We start from the raw sequence: 22,329 nt of genomic DNA, 5'->3' as shown, positions 1-22,329 counted from the left end.
TCTAAAGCAAACCTTCCTCCCTTGGCAGGGAATAAGGCCCCCTGCTAACACTCTTATGCTGCCCTCTGGCCATGCTGTATCACAGTATTTTAGGACATACAACCCACCTGTGACTTCAGTGGTGCTGCATAAGGTGCAAGTAAGGTCAGAATTTAAGGTTGTCAGGATGGAATTTAGTGCTATGTTTTTAATGGAGCTTGATATTAACTCACATTCCCCTAGTCCCATGTACATCTTGGCTGCACCTCATTTAGCCTCTGACGTTCTTGTGCAGACCCTTTTACTATGATTCCTCACGCAATGTACATTATTATTTCTCCTCACCATTTCCTGCAACAGTTTTGGGTTAGACAAAGTTGCTATAGGATGTAAACTGCATTTTTTAGGGAGCACCGGAGAATATTCTATCCAGTTTAATACCACTCTAGCACTGGAGAATACTGTAGCCAGTTGAAAAGCTAGTATAGGTTTTTATTAGATTTCTAATACAGCTCTATCCCCCTGTAATACCATCTTAGCCAGTTACTACCATATCAATTTATTATATCTGAGGACTGACTCACTTCAGTTATTATTATGGGTGTCTGTGGAGTTCAGTAAACTGGTTTAAAAACTATTTTGGACAGCTTTATACATCCAACTAACTTCACCCCCTAGAAATTAGGAGGGTTCAGGGCACTGGTTCTCAACATTTTCCATACAGCAACCTCGTGTTACAACAGAAAAGTTTTAGGACTCCCAACTAGCCATAAAGAACAGGAAGGGGTTGAAACACTGGAACCTGCTAGTGACCCCCGTGATGGTTCAGGGGTTGTCTAGTAGACTACAGAGGCTACTAAGCCTTTGGTTCAAGCCAGCCCAGGCTGATAGTGACCAAAAGTCAATATCTTATAATTACTGTTTGGGCATCTAGGCTGAGATTGTCAAAGGAGCTTAAGGGAATAAGGTGCCCAAATCCCATTCATTTCCAATGTGTTTTAGGCATCTAATTCACTTAGGCTCCTTCAAAAATCCCACCCCTGTACAATAGTGAGCTCAATGGAAATAATCCTTTTCCTAATGAGCTAATAATCCACACCACAAATAGCACCATCACCTGGCACTGATTGGTCCCTTTGTTGCCAGTGTCAGCAGAAAAGCCAAAGACGGAATGGGCTATTTTTCCTAAGGTGATATGTCCAAGTCAGATTTAAGCATAATTCATAGGTTCATAGGTTCCAAGCCCAGAAGGGACCACTGTGATCAACTCATTTGACCTCCTGTGTAACACAGGTCATAGCACCTCCTCCAAAATAATTCTTAGAGCAGATCTTTTAGAAAAACATCCAATCTTGATTTTAAAATTGTGAGTGAGGGAGAACCCACCATGACCCTTGGTAAGTTGGTCCAATGGGTTATTACTCTCACTGTTAAAACTTTACATCTTGTTTCCAGTCTGAATTTGTCTCGCTTCAACTTTCAGCCATTAGCTCATGTTATACCTTTCTCTGTTAGATTGAAAAGACCTTGTTAAATATTTGTTCCCCATGTAGGTTCTTATAGATTATAATCTAGTCATCCTTTAACCTTCTCTTTATTATGTTAAATTGATGGAGCTCCTTGAGTCTAGCACTATAAGGTATGTCTTCTTCTCATCCTTTAATCATTCATGCGGCTTTTCTCTGAACTGTCTCCAATTTATCAGCATCCATGAATTGTGGACACCAGAACTGGACACGGTATTCCAGCAGCTCACACCGGTGCCAAATACAGAGATAGAATAACCTCTCTCCTCCTACTTAAGATTCCCTTGCTTATGCATCTCAGGATTGCTTTAGCCCTTTTGGCCACAGCATCACACTGGGAGTTCATGTACAGCTGATTATCCACCATGACCCCCAAATCTTTTCCAGAGTCACTGCTTCCTGAGAGAGAGTCCCTCACCCTATAAGTTTGGCCTACTTTCTTGGTTCCTAGATGCATACATTTGCATTTAGCCATAAATGCATATAATCTGCTTGAGTCTGGTCTACCAAGCTCTGTATCAACAACCAGAATAATGGTGAGACTGGAGCGTGCGGAAGGTTGTACTGCCACCGTACTATTTATCTGTCAGTGTATCTGCCTGGATCTTTGATATTTCTAAGGTGTTCCCATTCGCAGAACAGAATTAAAAGTTTCAGCCTCTAGGACTGCTTATCTGATGCCTTTCACCAGCACTAAATTAATCCCAAAGAGCAATAAATAAAACCTAGCTAGCAGCCCTCATGTGAAAGATGTTATCACAGACAGCATTGATAAACATTTTCTAACCAAGCAAGGGACGGCCAACACTTTTATACTCTGCTGTGTGCTATGCTTGAACAGACTAGGCAGGACCAGCGCCAAGATTTCTCGCGCCCTAGGCGCACGGCCATTTCGCCGCCCCCCGCGCTGATCCCGCAGCTCCGGTGGAGCTGCCGCAGGCATTCCTGTGGAGGGTCCGTTGGTCCATGGCTCTGGTGGAGCTGCCGCAGGCATGCCTGCGGGAGGTCCACCAGAGCCGCGGGAGCAGCCCGACCGTCCGCAGGCATGACTGCGGCAGCTCCACCGGAGCCGCAGACCAACAGACTCGCCGCAGGCATGCCTGCGGCAGGTCAACTGGAGCCGCCTGCCGCCCCCCCAGCAAAATGTCACCCCCTCAACAATCCTGGCGCCCTAGGCGATTGCCTAGGCTGCCTAAATGGTAGCGCTGGCCCTGAGACTAGGTATTTACTCTTGTTCCTTTAAGTAACAGGCTCACTACAGATGCAGAAAGGAGCATAAATCCAGAATGTACTCAGTCCATTACTTTTTACTGCAGCTATGTCTGCAATAGAGTAGTGACGGATGTAAGGAACCATCCCTACTAGAAGATACATGGAGACAGATTCCAAAGTGGGTAAATTAAGTCTTTTCCTTATGCCTGAAATACTGTGGGAGAGGCTACAACTAGCAACAGTCTATAACCTGTACTGGAAATATTGAGGGAGGAGATCTTTGAGATCCAATTACAGTTATTGGAGACCTAATGCAGCCCTGAATTAGTCAGCCGGATACACAGATGATCACTGCCTTCTGGCCACCTGATACTATTGTAAGATCTAGGGAACAGGAAATGCCTGAATTCATAGTGTGTCCCAAGCCATTTCGAGTCATGTCATGGTATAAACCTAGCAAAAGAATGGGTGTGTGTTTGGAGGGGGGGGAAATGGAAGCAACTGGGTGTCCTATAACTCTGGCTTGGCTAACATGCTTGGCAAATGCTGCTGGCTCTCATTGGGGGTGGGGGTAGGGGTAGGGAAGAAATCAACTGAAGTATTTTAGTGGAGGTGGAGGCAATGGTTTGGTGGATTCTGACCCATCACAGTCTCTGTCCACATCTTAGTCCATGGCTTCCTGCAAGGATAAACTGGAGATTAAAGGCCTGACTTTCTAAAGCTCAGTTCCCATTTTCAAAGGGGTCAGCACATCGAGGGCTGAGCTCATGGAAAAATCCGGCCACCAGTGTGACACATGGGGGCTCCTGGGTGCCCAGCTTTTTAAAAATTAACAATGGGGCCTTTTTCTCACTCAAACATTCACCTCCTATAGGTGTTCGACCTTCAGCTAAAAAATCCACTCCTAGATATTGATCCACACAAGAGGCAGCTGTGAGGACATTGGTCAAAATGGCTTGGCATGGTTGCTCTGCAGTTTGTGTTGACTATAAAGGAAGCATCTTGAGCTCATATACCACCTTGGTGAATCTCAGATGTACCATGCCTGCCAAATATCCTGCTGGATGCTGTCCTGAGCTGTATCAATCAGCTTTATTGCATTGTTAACTAGTAAATATTCAAAGATACAAGTGTGGGAGGATCTTACCAGCGCAAGCCGCTTGGCCACCATGTTCTTCTCTATGCAGGTCACAAGTAGGGGCAGCACTCTAAAGTCCAGATCTGTGAAAATTAAATCAGAACCTCAGGGAGAGTTAGAAAAAGAAAAATGCTCGGTATAGTGTGCTTTAGATGGAGCTGTTGAAAGTTCTGGGTGCATTGTAATAATTCGTTAATGTGATTCACGTTTTTAAAAATGCAAAATACCTTCTTTTCTCAATTGTTCAGTGCAGGTGAAAAATGCCAGATTATCAGCCCTTGAGGCTGAGAGTCCTTTGTTTTTCAAACAGGTAGAGTGCAAATGGCAGCAATGTGCAAGTTTCTGTGCACATCTCCCCACTGATGCGCCTTAGCCCTACACACTACAAGTATGTGGAAAAATTGGAAAGAGTCTAGCGGAGGGCAACAAAAATGATTAGGGGGCAAGAGCACATGACTTATAAGGAGAGGCAGAGGGAACTGGCATTTTAAGTTAAGCACTGGAAGAGGTTACCCAGGAAGGCTGTGGTATCCCTGTCACTGGAGGTTTTTAAGAACTGGTTAGATGAACATCTGTCATGGATAATCTAGGTATACTTAATCCTGCCTCGGTGCAGCGAGGTGGGCTAGATTACCTTCTGAGGTCCTTTCCTGCCCAACACTTCTCTGATTCTTCGATGTTCAATATCCTGCTGACCCTTCCACACCCTCATTATGCTGGGTTTGTACTTTCCTGACATGGTGTAGCAGTAGTCCAAAGCCAGCTGCTTCCAACCTGTGAAAACCTAGTTTCCTGGGATAAGGATAAGGTGAACACTGCTTACTATAGAGCCTGATACTTCTAGTAAGGCTCCATGATAGCATATAGGCTGGACTTCTTGCAATATGGACTGAAATATCTTGCATGTGCTTCTGAGCATATCCCAGAACTCAGCCAGATTTGTGTCCTACTTGAATATTATAGACAGTACTGGCTGAACAGCAATATCAGTTGCTGAAAGAATCAGTAGAAGAGACATTTCAGGCTGAGTTTTCTCAAGTTCTCAATAGAAGATACAGTCCTGATTTTGAGAAAACATAAGGGCAATAGAAATTCTATATCCCACTGAAAAAAATCAACCCAGGAAGCTCAGATGAACATATGGGTATATGCTTATTTAGATCCAACACATAAAACTGCAGGACTCTATGTGGAAAACCTAGTTCTTTATCGATAAGGACCATCGTTCATGCTTTCTCCAAGCCATACATTTTTCAAGCAACTTTGGGACTGTCTCTACATTGATTGAAGTCTCCGTACCTTCTAAAGAAGAACACAGGAAGTGTACCGGTTGCAATAATGAAGGGGCTTCTTCTCTCTGAGTCTCACAGAAAACTCCTAAATCATGAAGCAAATTTTCCACCTGAGGCCGGAGAATTTTATCCAACGAGTCCAACATTGAGTGCTTAGGTTGACCCCCTGCCAAGAACAGCTCCAGCTGGTGGTAAAATGAATAAAAGGGAGGGGGGGAGAAATGACTGTCAGTCAAAGTATAGTTCCTTCCCCCAGAAGATTGGCATTTTGTTTGTATGCAGGCACGTGTGTGAAAACATGTATCATATAGATACCTGTCCCCTTAGCACTGTACTGGGACCACCAGACAAATGGGAACAACTCTCAGCCGTTAACCATCAGGCAGGATTCAAAACTGTGATGTAAAGATGAAAGCTGCACTCTAAATCCCATTACTATTTCCTGAACCATCCAGTCTCCCAGTCAATGCAATGGTTAAAGTATTTTTGACCCAGAATCTCATTTACATGAAGGCCCCTTTACGTTCCTTTAATTTACATCAACTTTAAGGCATATTTACACTGCCAGAATGGTGTAAAGGAGTCTCAGTGCAAATGCAAATCAGGTTCTATATTTTAAACCCTTCCTTTTGGTAGTTCACAACTATCTAATGGCCTGGTCTACACTTAAAAATTAGATCAAATTAGCCATGTCGTCCAGGGCTGTGAAAAATGTTGCTCCCTGAGCATGGTAGTTAGGTTGACTTAACCCCCAGTGTAGGTGCAGCTAAGAATTTTTCCATTGAGCTAGTTACCACCTCTCAGATAGGTGTATTAACTAACTACATTACCAGAAAACCCCTTTCCATCAATATAGGAAGTGTCTATACTATGACACTACAGCAGCTGTAGTGTAGACACACCCATCAGCTTAGATATTTTCCTCCAAGCCTCCTAACCTCTGTGTGGGATTTTCCATGGAGCACCATGATCTAGCCCAGAGGTCCTCAAAGTATGAGGTGTGCCCCCCTACAGGGGTGTGGAAGATCATCCAGGGGGGTGCAGTGGGGCCCAGGTCAGCCCCCCCGGGGTGGAGAGGGAGCACCACCCAGCCCCTCCCCACCCCCAGCTCTGCTCCAGTGCTGCCCCCAGCCAAGTCCCCAGCTCCCGACCCCATCCCTGGTCCCATTCCCAGCCTCAGCAAGGCTCCGCTCCCAGCCCTGCCCCAGCCCCCAACCTCCGCCGCTGACCACAGCTCCATTCCTAGCCTGGGGCCGAGGCTGGGGGCATGGCCGGGAGTGGAGCAGCAGCTGGCCGCAGGCCCAGCTGCTGGCCCCCACCACAGCCTGGCTGCGGCTCTGCTCCCACACCCAGCCCTGGTTCTGCTCCTGGCCCAAGACACACCCTAACTGTAGCCCCAGCCTCAGCCCCCTTACCTCTGTCCATGTTCCTACCCCCTAAGCCATGGCCCTGCTCCCAGCCTAGGCTCCAGGGGGTGCAGACAGGGTTGTGGGGAGTGACCCTCAAAAGTTGTGGATCTAGCCCATAGCTCTGTTATATCTGTGGTGGGTTACAGATTATTGTAGTGGCCAAGCAGCTGGCGTGACGAATGTGTCTCTAATCTCTATTTAAGTGGCACTTGGCATGCATTAATATCACAAATGCACAATCAATGTGTTTCCTGGCTTAATGTGAACTTGTCAAATGAAATTTAAAGAGCACATACCACAGTTTTAACATCTGATATAACATCACCATCCTGCAGAAAGCTCTTAAAGGTTCCCAGCAGTTTGATCCTGAAATCCTGACTCAGAGACATCAGCGGCTCACATTCTCTTTTGATGGTGCCCTTCACTTCCTGAAATACTGGTGGCGGATAAAAAGCAACATGCATCAGCACTCAGCCAGCCTGTTCACCTAATGTGTCAATAAGCTACTCTACCAAGTCTGGCAATAGTGTGATGCATACATCAATGTGGTCTAGTGCTATAGCAAGAGAGTGGAGTCAAGCACTTATATTTTCATTGCAATGATGCTGACTTATTTGGAAAAAAAAATGTTAACTACAATCAAAACACAGTAAAATAAAAATAAAAACAGAGCTAATACTAGACAGCCAAATACTGAGCAGCGCTGAGCACCTGTGACTTTGGAGACAGAACTCCTTGGTTCCATTCCCTGCTCTGTTACGGGTTCATTTTGTGAACTTGGGCTAGTCATTTCAGTTCCTCCATCTGTTGCTGATATCCTCTTCATAACAGTGTTGTGTTGACTAATTGGTGTATGTTAATCATTTTGTGGGGAGCTAGATATATGAAAAGTATTATTACTTCTGCAGAGCCCCTTTTCAAGCCCTCTGAGATCAGAAAAACAGAAGCAAAATATGGAGAAAGGAATTAACAGCATGCTGCTTGCCTGTTAGTGAAGGCTCTGCCTCATCCCTGAAGCCTGAAATGAGAAAAACATCAGTTTTATCATTGGCCTACAATTAAATTGAAACAGAAGCTTAACAATAATATGTCTTTCTCTGTGGCCCTTTCTCAAGACTGTCAGAGAACTTTACAAGCAACCATTAACTGAGCTTCACAACCCCCTAGAAGCTAGAAATATTCATGGGGGAGTGTGGTTATACCCATTTTACGCCAGAGTTTACTAAAATCCAGTGAAGTTAAGCAGCTCAAGGCCACTCACCAACTCAATGGCAGAGCCAGGAACAGAGCCCAGGAGTTCCTGACTCTCCTTCCTTTTCACTAACGACTAGACCTGCCTTCTAATGACAGTCCAGACATGTGCCAGGTAGCTTTATCCTACAGCTATATTTTATGGGGTCTTCACTCATAGTAAATCTACTAACTGATCATTTACCTCCATCCATTGGTGCCATCATATGAGATTCCCTCTTAAGAACCCAAGTCCAGATGTCATTCTTTCAACTACAGTCACTGATTTGAGAGTGTCTTTCTATTATCCCTCTAGGTCTCAACTCCAAATTTCCCTGTCTTCCTGTCCCAGAAACATTTTCTGGAGTGTCTCATGGCTGGTAAATTAATTTCTGGCTCAACAAAATACCCACGCTGACTCATTTTGACTTCAGCCATTATGAGACATGTCTGAGATGCGGTGCAGAGAACCAGCTAGTTAAGAGATGCTGAGGAGAGGAGGGGAATATAAGTGATATGAAAAAAGAGAGCTAAGAAAGCTAGAAGTTACATGTAGCTAGAGTAGGACAATAAAATAAATTGCTTGCCATCAGAAACAAATGAAGATTTCCTGTTTTGTAAACCCGCACTGGCACCTGGAGAAGAAAATAGAAATTATTATTAATGATATTTTGACCTTCTCATGCTAGGATTTCAAAGTGCTTTCCAATCACTCACTAATTAGACTTTCAGCATATGTGTAATCCTTGTTCATTTTATTATCCTGATGTCAACAGATCAGGAAACTGAGGAACAGGGAGGGTGAGTGACTTGCCCAAGGTCACAGTAACTCAGTGGCATCCAAACCAGGAGTCCTTGTAATGGTAACATCTGAAGTCAGTGGACATTTGGCCCCTACCAAATAAAAGTGGTATAAGCTTGTGTAATCCTGACCCATGTTGTGTTATCAGGGCCAGGAAACAGAGACCAATCCCTTTCCAGCGCTTTTGAGAATCATACTTTTAGTCCAGGTGGGACATTCAGCCCCCAACTCTAGCCACAAGATACAACTGCCATGTTTCATCTAATATTGTTGTGAGGAAAGAGAAAATGTGCGGTGGTTTGGGCTGCAGAAAGCAAGATGAATATAACTGCATTAAAGTTGGACCCATTACCCCGTGCCACATGTGACTTAATAGTTTCAATGCTTAGCTTAGATCACTTACAGAGAGTTATTTCCTTCTGGATATTCAGGGGTTGTACGACATATGCCAGCACTGTGCCCTGAGGAATCAGCATCATCTTCTTTTTAATGCTCTTGCCCCGCCCCTATAGAGTCAAACAGGACTCTGGTAAGATTCCTAAGGCAGGTCAATAAATCCTCAAGTGGGTACTTGACAAGCATTGATTCTTGGCAGAGTCTGGGGGGGGAAGGAGGTAGTTCTCCAGCTCCTTCATCCAAGACAGGGTTTTGCTTATTTATGGCTTTTAGACAAGGTTGCTCTGGAGCAAGTTTGTCAGGAGAAAGGAACAAGCTGCAGGAAATAGGCTCCTGTTATGTGCCTGATTTCAGCAGAGCAAAATACCCTGTAAATCTAGTCTCTTCTCTCCCCACTCCCCTCTCTCTCAAAATCTTGGTGTGACTTTAAGTGTTGGCGAAGGTATGGCCAGTGGATAGCTCAAGAGCCTTGGACATGATGGGCACCAGCAGCATCCCAGGCTGTGCTTCCACACTGCCCCCTGCCGGTGTGCCTCAAACCTCACCTATTGAGACTGTCCCTTGGAATGAGAGGAGTTCTCATTCAAGCCAGAGATTTATCTTTGGAGTCTGCCTATACGTGGGCAAGTTAGAACCAATTGTGTTGTTGGTTTTGACAATACCTGTCCATTGAGAACTGGAGTGAGAAGTCTACCTTCCTTTCCCCCACAATCATGTCTTTTCCCACTCCATGAGGCCCGGTGTGGCTGTTGCTGCATTCGTATCTGCTGCACAGCCCTGGTTCTGTGACCTTCAGAGACCTTTAATAGGCCAGAGGAGACATGAGGTGTCTGGCAGCACTCCCAGACTGGGCAGTAAGATACCAGGATGGGAAATTAAACCAGAATCTTGTGCATGATGGCCATACAGAACACTGCCACCAATGGCAGTGAGTGCCAATGTTGTACTGACACCCACTCATTAAGTTTTTCTACTGCTATGTCACTTCTGTCAAATATGTGCTTCAGTGTGTGGGGTGCGGATGACACCAGCTGCCACTTCCTCCATGCTGCTACTGAGTGGCTAATGGAAGAGGCTGTTCCTGGAAATGAACACCTCTGGCAGGCACATAGAATTAGATGGAAGATACATTTATTCTACTGTTGATTTCATTTGTTTATTTCACTTATTCAGTGCTCCAGGTGCCTTCCTAGGTGATCCCAGTATCATGCTCTTTGCAAGCTGGTAGGAACACAGATGTTAATACAATGGCTCCAACCACAGCTGAGTCAGAGATCTGATTGAAATGACACAGTACAAATGCACAAACCTGTATTCCACCTATTTCCCCTGCTGTAATTATGACTTTGCCTCCTCCCTGGCTCGTCTTCTCAATGAGCAATGGTTCCTTTATCTCAAAAGCCTCAGTCACGACATACAACTTCATCCTAGGGGAGCCTGAAAATTCTTTTATGAACTTGTGCGATGTGTCAATTTTCCTGCAGAGGACACAGAGTAACAGTGAGAACATCATCTGCTGTTACTACAGAGGGTTTCAGCCCTGGTGCTTCAGGGCATCTGCCAAATACTAACCGCAGCTGGTTAGGAAAAAAACAATTATAAGCAAGTTGTTCCTAGTGTAGCAGGAGGAAATCTTTACACCTTCTTCTGGTTAATGTTCTGTAGGAATGACCCGGGGCCCACAGGCCTGGATACCTTATTATGAGGCATTTTGTTCTTGTCTGCAATCTGGGCACACCCGGTTTCTTATCACAGGAACTTGGCTTTCCTCCATCCTCCCCTGTACTTTCACACAGACGGCCCCGTGTTTTGTAACTTCCCCCTCGCTGCTTCCCACAGGACGCCGTGTCTGCAGCTGGGGCTGTTTATGCAACTTGTGCTATGCTGAGCTCGTGATGGAAGATTTTTGTAAAGAATCTTGATTTGTGCTATGCAATTGCGCATGTGTAATCTTAGATAATAAAAGAGGCAGGTGAACTCAGAAAAGCAGCTTTTTCACCTCCTCAGTTACCCTGAAACTTGGTGTCGAGTCTTTCCTTCAATGTTCTATTTTAGAAACATACATGGACCTAGGCACTCAGACACTATTGTGACGAACAATAATCAGGGCCGACTCCAGGTTTTTTGCTACCCCAAGCAAAAAAAAAAAGCCGAATGCTGCCGCCGAAGCAAAAAGCCGGAATGCTGCCCCTTGAAAAGGGCCTCCCCAAGCACATGCTTGGAACGCTAGTGCCTAGAGCCAGCCCTGACAATATGAATGTATTTACCCTGATGAAACCCCTGTGGGGCAGGGGAGTGCTATTATTCCCATTTTACAGATGGGGAACTGAAGCACAGAAAGGCTAAATGAGTTGACCATGGTCACACAGGATGCCTGTGGTAAAGCAGTAAATTGAATCCAGGCCTCTTCAATTCTAGTGCACAGTTTAACCACAAGGCCTTCCTTCCTACCTGCACAGCCCTGCAGGATGTCCCAGGGCCACAGGGACTGGGAGTGTTGTGCTCAGTCCTTGTTGGAGGGAAATGTTATAAATCATTCCCCAGAGAACACTCTGGCCAGCAGAGGAATTTGTTTCACCTCCCAGAGGGTTGCTGAGCTCCAGACAGAGGTTTACCTTCCTCAGCTAGCAGGATGGCTTCTAGGAATGGGATTAAAGGCTGTGCATTGTTGTATTCATTAAAGGTGTTAACATGACCTAGTCACTGTCCAACATTAAACATTTTTAAACCAGGTTGGGGTTTGATAATATAGAGACTTCCGCATATTTATTACCATGGAAAACGGAATATTAACTTTTTAGAAACTTTTATTAAAGATACAGAAGAAAAGGAAAAATAGGTAAAGCATTTGAAATGCAAAGTATTAAGGAAGGTTTTCATTTCAACAAGATCCCTTATTCCCTTTGCCTTTATCTGGAGAGAATTTTTAGAAGGAAATCCCTCCTACTTTCAGTCTTTTAGATGGTATTCAAGAGGATAATAATAGGTCTGATGGGGGAAAAAGAGAAGAAGAATTTAAATGGACTGGTGTTGGTGGTGGTGCTGTTGTCAAAGTCCGGTTATGTTTCCTAAAAGACAAAACACTCACAAGACGGGAGAGAAAACAACAGCAAAGATAGAGAATGCCACTTCTGTCTCTGCTATTGACTTTTATTTGCACTCTTCCTGCTGGAGAAACACGGGTGTGGAATTTATTATTAGCCACTCCGAGACCCGGCAAACACATACCAACCTCAGACTGTTTGAGGCATTGCTTTTAACTACCTCTTTGATCACAGGTTTACAGCAGCATTGCAGAATATGCAGTCTGGGCTGGCTAAGCCAGGATCTTATTAGACAGAAGGGAAAAGGAGAGAGGAGGGGAGAGAGAGAAAGAAGAAAAGAAATAAGATGGGAAAGGAAAAGAATACTGGGATCCGGGGAGGGAAGTTAACCAACTCTCACATTCCAGGTGGCGTTGGGATTTATCATCTGGGTCCCTCTCTCTGGCCCAGTCTGGCTGAGACATCTCTTGAGATTAGGACAATAAAGTCCCAAAGATGTCACAATGGATCCTGGGTTCCCAGGAGGTGTTGGAGGTGACAATCATGATGGTAAATCTCACTTCTTCTGGTCCACCCGTCCCCCAGACAGCAGTTGTGAAACACCTTTTGATTTTTCCCCAAAGTCTTTTAAGGGCCCCAAAATGGGAGTGGTGGGTGGAACAGCCCCTCACCCTAATTATTTCATTCATAATTAGGCCTAATTTTTGACACACCCATTTTGGTTTATTAATTTCTTGTTTCACACTTCCCTTGTTTACCAGGTTTAATGTCTGCATACTCCTTGAATTATATTAGTTGGCCATTTTGTTTGTAATAATTCAGTCTGTCTCCCTTTTGTATCTTTTCCTTCAACATTTGTTGCAACAGGTCATTGTGACATTTTATAAACTTTCATTCACTTTTTACCGTTGAGCTCACAATTAGTCAGTTTGCAAGTCCAGTTATTGCAACACTGCCTGGCTGTGGGAAGCAGATCTCAAGGCTGCAAAGGCAAGTCACTCCCAGAAGAGGTAAAATAAAAATCCATACTCACCACGGCCCTTTTTCAACCACGTAGGCTTTTCTCACAGATATCTGAGAGACAGAGAATGAACTCTTCCCTGAGCCACCAAAGTCCACCTCAGTGGTCTGTAACTTAAGGCTGAGCTTTCCTCCTGCATTCTGGTCTGTAGTCTCGGAGTATCCTAACAGATCATCATATTTCACCTCTTGGGAAACAAAATTAATCAGGTTTCATTTATTGCAGAAACTCTTATTTGTACTTATTTCTTTAAGGTTTACCTCATGCTCTCACCAGTGGCTTTCCACAAACCCTCAATATGCACAACAAAATCACCGCTTTCTTAGATGACTGGAAACTAGTCTTTCCCAAGGAAGTTGGAGTCAACCCAGCGTACACTGCAGGTGAGCACCAAAATCCAGGCAGGGATTTGTGAGTGACCTGTGAGGTCTAGTGGTCAGTCAGAACATAGGACTGGACAGCTCAGATCTCCTGAGTTCTAATCCAGGCTCTGAGATTGACCTGCCATGTGATCTTGTGCTTGTTTCCTTGTGGCTTAGTTTACCCATCAGAGGAAACAATGTAAAAAATACTTACCTAGTGTACCTCCCAGGAGGGTGGTGAGGGCTTAATGAAATACTGTTTGTAAAGCACTTGGGATCCTTGAATGGAAGATGCTATAGAGGGGCACAGTTATTAGTCAACCCTTTCCCAAAATAACTGGTGATCTCTTGGCAGCCCTTTAAGTCTGAATTCAAGTCATACCTGCATCCATAGTTGCTCCTTCTTTGAATACATCTGTAAGTTCGTAGGGGGTGGCAAGATATTTTCTGGGTTGCCAAGGCAGCCTGGACTGTTCCTTCATGACCAAAGAGAAGAGTCTATAATGATTGGCACTAGCCAAGCTGGATATAGGAATGAGCCTCCCATCAGAGTCCAGCTCTTGTGTGAGCTGCTTGGCCACTCTAGCAAACATTTCCAGCCACTTGTAGCCAAATCTAATTAAAGATGGGACAGAAGGAGGTAGCTGATGGGTTAACAATGGACCATCTGTTTAAGGTAAATTATTGGAATACATAAAGTTAACATAATAATCATACTCATCTCTTATCATCTGTAGATTGCAAAGAACTTTACAAAGGAGGCTACTATTAGTTATTGTCTGTATTATGGCAGGGCCTAAAGGCATCAGCTGTGATCAAGACTCCATTGTGCTAGGCATTGTACATACATATAGTAAGAGACAGTCCCTGCCCAAGGAGTTTGCATTCTAAATAGATAATATAATCAATACATTATCTTGCTCACAGGAGTGTTCTGAAGGTTATTTGATGTCTACATAGTGGTTTGTAATCTTTGTCCGACAGGCTCAATATAAATGTGATGTATTATTATGATCATTGTTATTACTTACATTCCATAGGAAGAGCTTCTGAAATCATAGAATCATAGAAGATCAGGGTTGGAAGAGACCTCAGGAGGTATCTAGTCCAATCCTTACTCAAAGCAGGACCAACCCCAACTAAATCATCCCAGCGAAGGCTTTGTCAAGTCGGGCCTTAAAAACCTCTAAGGATGGAGATTCCATCACCTCCCTAGGTAATGCATCCCAGTGCTTCACCACCCTCCTAGTGAAACAGTGTTTCCTAATATCCAACCTAGATTTCCCCCACTGCAACTTGAGACCATTGCTCCTTGCTCTGTGATCTGCCACCACTGAGAGCAGCCAAGCTCCATCCTCTTTGGAACCCCCCTTCAGGTAGTTGCTTAACGCAAGAACTGCGGCCTTAAAGAAAACCCACCAAATATAATGAGAGTTGTTAACACTGATGTTTGAAGAGCAATACATGACACATGATTTCCCATGGAAATTTGGGTTCAGGTTGGACTAGCTATACAAGTAATATATATTGTGGTCTTGTCAGAGTCCATAGTTGATTTTCTTTTTTGTCCACCTCCTGCAAACTAACTATTTCCTGCAAAATGTGAAATGCAGTGCCTGCTCAGGAGAAGCCTTGAACTGTAATAGGTTGGAATAAGCAGGTGGTGCTGCAGATTGGGACCAAGGCACACTGATACAGGAGCAGGGCCCAGAGCTGGAATAGCAAGGGGCTGCAGGTCAGGACTGAGATGCATTGATAGGGCTGTATGTAGGGGGCCCAGGACTAGAATAGTAAGGAAGAGCTGAGTCAGAAAGGATTGAGGAGCACCAGCAGAGAGCTGTGCAGAGAGCCCAGGACTAGAATGGTAGGGTGAAGTGTGGGAAGGAGTCAGGACTGAGAAGCATTGGCAGAGGTGGATGAGAGTCCCAGTACTGAAAGAACAGATATTGAAAATGGGAATGAAAAGGAGATTTCTGTCAGCACGTTTAAAAAAACTGACGTACCTGGACTCTCACGCTTCACTTGTCCTGTATGTGGAGAAAATTCCCAGTTGTTTTAACTGTGAGGAGAGGAGACATGTGATGGCACCAGACTGTACAATATGTTCCCACCAGCGAACTTCTGCCACTGAAATTTAAATCACCAAGTAGTGACTTTAAGTTCTAGGCTGTGCTTACCCACAAAGAGAAGTAGTTTACTGGCACTGGATTGCTTCATTTGTTATATCCACATGACTGTAGCCTTTTATTTTATCTTATAAATTTCGTAATATGGTATTGCACCGCTGTGAGCTCAGCTCTGGTCACTATAGTTTCAAGGTTAACAGAGTGAAAAAGTCACCTCTGCTGCTTGCTTAGATTTAGAGTCTGTAAGAACACATAAAGAGCAAGGGTAGTGACTACACATATATTCACAAGTACAAGGTATCTGTTTTACAAGTTTCATTAAAGTTACAATTAAAGTTATGATTACCCAAGCATATCAAAAGTCTATACAAACCTATGCACAAGTTTCAAACACAGTTATACTCACATCCTTAACAATAGTATTAAGGTCTGATGGGTCTCTGATGGATTGATCATCAGTAGAAGGATGGTTCTTGCTGGAGTCTCCCATAGGGAGCTCAGTTTTCCTGCTCTGGGCATCTCCTTTTATAATGTAATTCTGACTATACCTCATTAGCATTTATGCACATTGTACACCCTGCATGGGCATGTGTTAGAAAAATGTGATTACTGGGTATCTTACTCTGTTAATTTTTCACAATATCATGCATAGGTACATCAGCTTTTCATGTAATCTTAGGGCATTGGGTTATTCTTTGGTCACTTACTTATGTCAGCATTTCTTAGCTCTAAGGCCTAAAATAGCTAAGCTAAAATCTTGCAGGCCTCAGGCTACAGGCCTTGCATGTCAACCCTACTCACTTTCACTTAGATACCTAATACATGATTATCCTTCTAACTACTGATCAGTTTTATACTTCTATAATCCTACAACTTAACTCTATTTAGCATATGATTATATATAACATAACATTTTAGTTAATTATAACATCACACAATAAATGAACAATAAACTAAAATCATTGGCTACACGACTCAGAAACTTAGCAAATTTCTGTTGGAACTCCACAATTGGAGTAAGGATTTGGGGAGACTTTTGGTGATTGTCTGCAAAGATGAGGAGAGGACAGTGTAGTTAAATAGACAGGGGGAGTAATGGACAGGAGACTGGGTAGGAGAAATGGATGAGACTGTTCTTAAGTCAAACATCTTTTTATTAACACCACTAATCTAGGTAATAAATCTCATTCATAGGATCTGGATTCTTTTATTTTTCCATGAATGAGCTAGTATTGTTGTTCCTTTATATAGACAACCAATGGCACTATGAGTAAAACAGGGTCCCCTTTATTGAAGTCAGTGTAAAATCAAACAAGTTTATCTGCTTTCCAACAGGAGACAATGACCTAAGTTTCTAAGCATTGGAACTATAGATTATGTGCAGCTCACAGGATTTCCTATGGGTTGGCAGTGTTACCTTCAGCAGGGGAAAGTTACAGCACCCTCTGCACTAAGTGAAAGAGACCAGGGTATGTCAAAAAGTTCCACTCCTTCCCCACTTGAGACTGAGGCCTGTCTACACTGCGGGGTTAGGTCGAATTTAGCCACGTTAGGTAGATTTAAAAATGCGTCCACACAAACAACCGCATTACGTCAACCTAAAGGGCTCTTAAAATCGACTTCTGTACTCCTCCCCGGCGAGAGGAGTAATGCTAAAATCGACTTTGCTGGGTTGATTTTGGGGTAGTGAGGATGCAAATCGATGGTATTGGTCTCCGGGAGCTATCCCAGAGTGCCCCGTTGTGACTGCTCTGGACAGAACTTTGAACTCCGATGCACTAGCCAGGTACACAGGAAAAGATCTGGAAACCTTTGAATTTCATTTCCTGTTTGTTCAGCGTGGCGAACTCAGCAGCACAGGTGACCATGCAGTGCCCCCAGAATCGTAGAGCGTAGAATGTTTCTACGCTCTCCCTATCATCTCCGTCTCCAAGGTTATCGCAGATTAGAAGTAAAAAAAACGCAATTGCGATTACATGTTTTCAGAGCTCATGCAGCCCTCCTGCACTGATAGGGCACAGCTTAGTTACTTTATTTTGAAGTGGGGAGGGTGGTTGGTTTACAGGGAATTAAAATCAAGAAAGGAGGCAGGTTTGCATCAAGGAGAAAGACACACAACTGTCACTCCAAAGCCTGGCCAGTCATGAAACTGGTTTTCAAAGCCTCTCTGATGTGCAGCATGCTGTGCTGTGCTCTTCTAATTGCCCTGGTGTCTGGCGCAAAACGATTGTCTGCCACTGCTTTCATGGAGGGAGGAGTGACTGACGACATGTACCCAAAACCACCCACGACAATGTTTTTGCCCCATCAGGCATTGGGAGCGTAACCCAGAATTCCAAAGGAGGGGTGGAGACTGTGGGAACTGTGGGATAGCTTCCCACAATGCACTGCTCCGTAAGTCAATGCTAGCCACAGGAGTGAGGATGCACTCCGCCAACTTAAAGCGCTTAATGTGGACATATGCAATTGACTGTATAAAAATCGATTTCTATAAAATCAACCTAATTTCGTAGTGTAGACATACTCTTAATTAAACTGGTTGTTAGCTAGCAAATTCTAACAGGGAATTCACCTGTGCAGAGTCCATGGTGTCTGACCATGAGCCTGTTGTTTCAAAGCTAATTACCCAGCAAATAGCTTGTTGGTCCAAGATTCTGTGCCATCCAATGCTATGGGTGCCAAAAGACCCAGAGAGGGAGAAGTGGGGGCTCATAGACTTTTCCTCTCTAAGCCTCCATCTCCATAAGCACTAAGCCGGGCAGGCCAGTGATGGCACTTGGGTGCCTTCATATACACACGTCCCCCTCCTTCCACATCTGATCCCTAAAAGGTCAGAGGAAAGTTCCTGAGAGGTAACTTGTGTAGACAAGAAGGGAAACACCCACCATCTGTCTGGGAGTGTATCATCTGCAGGAATGCAGCCGTCAAAAACAAGTCATGTCATAGTTGTGTCTGGAGCAAGCCATGTGATAAAGGAGGCTAATTTCCCATGAATAGGAGCTGTTGTTCCACATAAAGTCATGAGTTTTACCCTTTGTGGGACCAGAAAAGGTCACCTGCAAACTGCAGTAGAGATGACAATGGATCTGCCACCAGCAACAATACCTTCTTCTACTATAAGCTCTAGTATAATGCCCTGTGTTAGCTTAAGATGCATGCCCATTACTGGCTGTGACAAAGTGAGACTGTTCTTGATGTGTTATTTGAATATTGAGTGGGGAGCATTGACCTGGGAAGGTTGCAAAGGAGTTTTGCTGGGACTGCCTTTGGGGAAGGGAGGATACCTGAGCATGTAACATGAGAACCCAGGAGGGGGGTTGGAGGCCAGGGAACACCTCTGCCCAGGAAACTGGACAAAGGACACAAAGGCTGGGGGAGGAGCCAGGGGGAGGCTTAGTGAGTCGGCTGGAGGGAGTTTCAGTTTGGAGCTGGCTGGGAAATGGAGACAGGTTCCCCAGCAGGGCTTGGGCTTCCCAACAAGGCCATGGCCTCCCTGGGGCCCCCAGATGGACCTAACTAAAGGGGGTCCTGTTGTCTGTACCGGCGAGACCTGTCTTGGACAGTGTTCCTGTCGTCTAAATAAACCTTCTGTTTTATTGGCTGGCTGAGAGTCATGGTGAATTGCTGGAAGCCGGGGTGCAGGGCCTAGTCTCCCCACACACTCCATGACACTGGCAGCCAAAGGTCTTTCCAGCCCTGCATTGGGTCACTGCAGGAGTCAGGAAAGAAGTTTTCCTCCCATGTGTAGATAACACCTCCAAATTATGAAAGCCCAGGGAGAGAGGGAGCGCAGTGGTACAATGTCTGTTCTTTAGCCTGGCTGCTGGCCTTGTGCATCCTTCGGTACCAAATCTGACAAATTGGTTATGCTTTGGTGCACAGAACAATATGCAGGGGTGAAGGTAACTTAGAGGACTTACCGGTACTGCCGGAGTCCTGAGGGGGCATGGCCTCAACTGGAAGAAGCGGGGCCTCTCAAGATTTAAAGGCCCTGAGGCACTGGCTGTGGCTGGGAGCCCCACGGCCTTTAAATCAACCCAGGGCTCCCAGCTGCAGAGGTGGCTGGGAGCCCCCAGGGCACAGGGGCAAATTAAAGAGCCCAGGGCTCTGGCTGCTGCAGAGCTCTGGACCCTTTAAATCTTCACCGCAACTCTGGCTGCTGGAGCCTTGGGTGAGATTTAAAAGGCTCTGGGCTGCCCACAGCCGGGGGAGCTCTGAGCCCTTTAAATCCGGCTCCAGCCCGGCTGCCGGAGCTGTGGGTGAGATTCAAAGGGCTCTAGGCTGACCGCTGCAGCGGGGAGCCCAGAGCCCTTTAAATCCCCGATGCAGAAGCCAGTGTGGTCCAGCACAGCATACTGGCTCTTGCCGGTATGCCGGACCGGACCGTACCGGCTTACTTTCACCTCTGACAATATAATCTAGTGAGTACAGCATGGAACTGTGCACCAGGAGTCCTGTGTTCTTTTACTGACTGTGCAATTGATGGGTCTTCTGGACAAGTCTTGGCTTTAGTTTACGAGTGTTATAGACTCACAGACTTTAAGGTCAGAAGGGACCATTATGATCGTCTAGTCTGACCTCCTGCACAATGCAGGGCACAGAATCTCACCCACCCACTCCTGTAACAAACCCCTAACCTTAGTTCCAAATCATTTACCAGGGAATCTTCTTCCCAGCCCTTTAGAAAAAATATTGACCTTACCAACTGAACAACAGGGGGGTTGGGATGGTGATAGAGAAGCCTTCTGACTTACCCTAGCTTCTTCTGTTGTTAGAGAGGGGGAAGTGACATTTTCCCCTATCCCTGCCCTCTTCATAGACTATCAGGGGGTTAGAAGGGACCTCAGGAGGTCATCTAGTCCAACCCCCTGCTCAAAGCAGGACCAATCCCCAGCTTTTTGCCCCAAATCCCTAAATAGCCCCCTCAAGGACTGAACTCACAACCCTGGGTTTAGCAGGCTATAAAGCACATTTCATGAGAATTAATGTTTGCAAAATAGGCCTTGAGATGAAAGTTTCCCTGTAATTTAAAAACAACAGTTTATTAGCTACTTATCTTTTCCTCCAAGGGGCCTCTGAACTATGCCCCTGCTTTGTTTTACTGCTGCTCTATAGCAAAAATAAAAAATTTAAAAAAATCAATGCTTATCAAACAGAAACAAGATAAAATATGGATTGCTCAGACAAAGAGCTACCAAAGGGGCATGTTATGACTATGTGTGAGTATATGAAAGGTGTAGGCAATAAGAGGAAAGGGGAATTGTTTAGAGTGCTATGACGGGGAGAAGGGGTTGCAGCAAAGAACAATGAATTGAAACTGGGCAATAGATAGATAGATATAGATGGAAAGTTAAAGGAAAATTAACTTATTAACAAATGGACCAGTAAGTGTCTTCGGTTATGGTGCCGTTCTGCAGATTCTTCTGCAAAATTCCCTCTCCGGAGCTCCGACAGAGCAGGGAGGGTTCTCAGATGACGAGTGTCCAAATAAAGGAAGCAGTCACGCAACTGAGCCTGGAAGAACAGTTCTTTCGCATGGTGCAATTTCTCCTGCCGCCTGCTGACTTCTCTGCAGCCTTTGACGGGGGTAGCAGAGTTGCAGCCCAATATGATTCAATTAGGCTCATTGAGTGAGATTTTTAAAGATATTTAAGCATCTAAAATTTGATACCTAGTGAGATTTTCAATAGATAATTGATTGCAACGTGAATTAGGCAGCTAGGAGCTTTGAATGTCCCATTATATGGCTATCTACATACCTTTAAAAATCTGCCCCATTTTCCCTTTCCATTCTTTGTATACCAATCAGATGCAGCCATAGAATATCAGGATTGGAAGGAAACTCAGAAGATCATCTAATCCAACCCCCTGCTCAAAGCAGGACAAATCCCCAGACAGTTGTTTTTTTTACCCAAGTTCCCTAAATGGCCCCCACAAGGATTTAATGCTGCTGAGCTGCCTGGCTCACCTTCCCATCCCCTGCTTCTGCAAGAGCTGCCTATCTAATTTCAAACCTCTAAGTGACCTGAATTATTCTGATCCTGCGCATGGTCTCCTGTCTGCAGAAACTTAACTGCTGTGTGTTCATTAATTCAAAGCTAAGGCAGGGTTACCACTAGGTGACAACCTGGGATTAAGGGATCTTATTTCTAAAAGCTCCATCCTCTTAACAGAAAGCAGAATGCCAACAATGATCCAGAAAAGTAGAGTAGATAGGGTTTTTGTGCCGGGGAGCAGGGCTCCACCAGGATGAAGGATAGGGGTATTTGCATTCTCTAAATGTCATGAGGACAACCCCAAAGGAAACTAACCAGCTTTTCCTGCCTATGATGTTAAAGTTATGTTATGAGCTTTGTGGGAGGCATTGGAAACAGACAGAGGCAATGTTTTCTAAGGGAGCATTTGCAACCGCCACCATCGCTGTCTGCCTGTTGCTCAGTCTGGCTCTACAGACAAAGAAAGCTTCTCTCTGCTCACAGGGAAGCCTTGTTCTGCATGTACAACCCCAATGCCTACACAGAGAGTCAAAAGCCAGACGGTTCCATCATGATCAACTAGTCTGACCTCTTGCATTACACAAGATGGACATGGAGATGCAAACTGAAGCAATGCAGACAGTACCACCCTTAATACCAGTATACAGAGGGATGTGATCAGAGAACCAATTGTCACGGAGTCACCGGGCGATGCTCTGGAACTGCTCCCCACTAAGCCAGTCAGGACTTTGGGGAGCCTCCTCTCCCTTGGAGCAGACTTGTTCAGGGCAAGAAGCTCACACGTCTTCACCTCCTG

The 22,329-nt window shown here is 44.9% G+C and overlaps 1 protein-coding gene across 1 annotated transcript in view; it reads right to left on the bottom strand.

Moving 5' to 3' along the window:
* LOC116829928 (gasdermin-A3-like) overlaps positions 1 to 15,565 on the bottom strand; it is a 17,369-nt gene extending 1,804 nt beyond the window's left edge. The window contains exons 1-10 of the mRNA XM_075059653.1: positions 15,415 to 15,565; positions 13,794 to 14,026; positions 13,062 to 13,236; positions 10,294 to 10,462; positions 8,992 to 9,094; positions 8,370 to 8,421; positions 7,236 to 7,273; positions 6,853 to 6,992; positions 5,155 to 5,332; positions 3,865 to 3,938 (exon numbers count right to left, since the gene is read on the bottom strand). Of these exons, the coding sequence (XP_074915754.1) occupies positions 3,865 to 3,938; positions 5,155 to 5,332; positions 6,853 to 6,992; positions 7,236 to 7,273; positions 8,370 to 8,421; positions 8,992 to 9,094; positions 10,294 to 10,462; positions 13,062 to 13,236; positions 13,794 to 14,004 (1,140 nt within the window). The 5' untranslated portion in view covers positions 14,005 to 14,026; positions 15,415 to 15,565. The remainder of the gene's footprint in view (positions 1 to 3,864; positions 3,939 to 5,154; positions 5,333 to 6,852; positions 6,993 to 7,235; positions 7,274 to 8,369; positions 8,422 to 8,991; positions 9,095 to 10,293; positions 10,463 to 13,061; positions 13,237 to 13,793; positions 14,027 to 15,414) is intronic.
* Positions 15,566 to 22,329: the final 6,764 nt, after the last annotated feature.

The sequence above is a fragment of the Chelonoidis abingdonii genome, chromosome 21 (genome assembly GCF_003597395.2).
Source record: "Chelonoidis abingdonii isolate Lonesome George chromosome 21, CheloAbing_2.0, whole genome shotgun sequence".
NCBI lineage: Eukaryota > Metazoa > Chordata > Testudines > Testudinidae > Chelonoidis > Chelonoidis abingdonii.
This window is presented reverse-complemented; position numbering and strand designations above follow the sequence as displayed.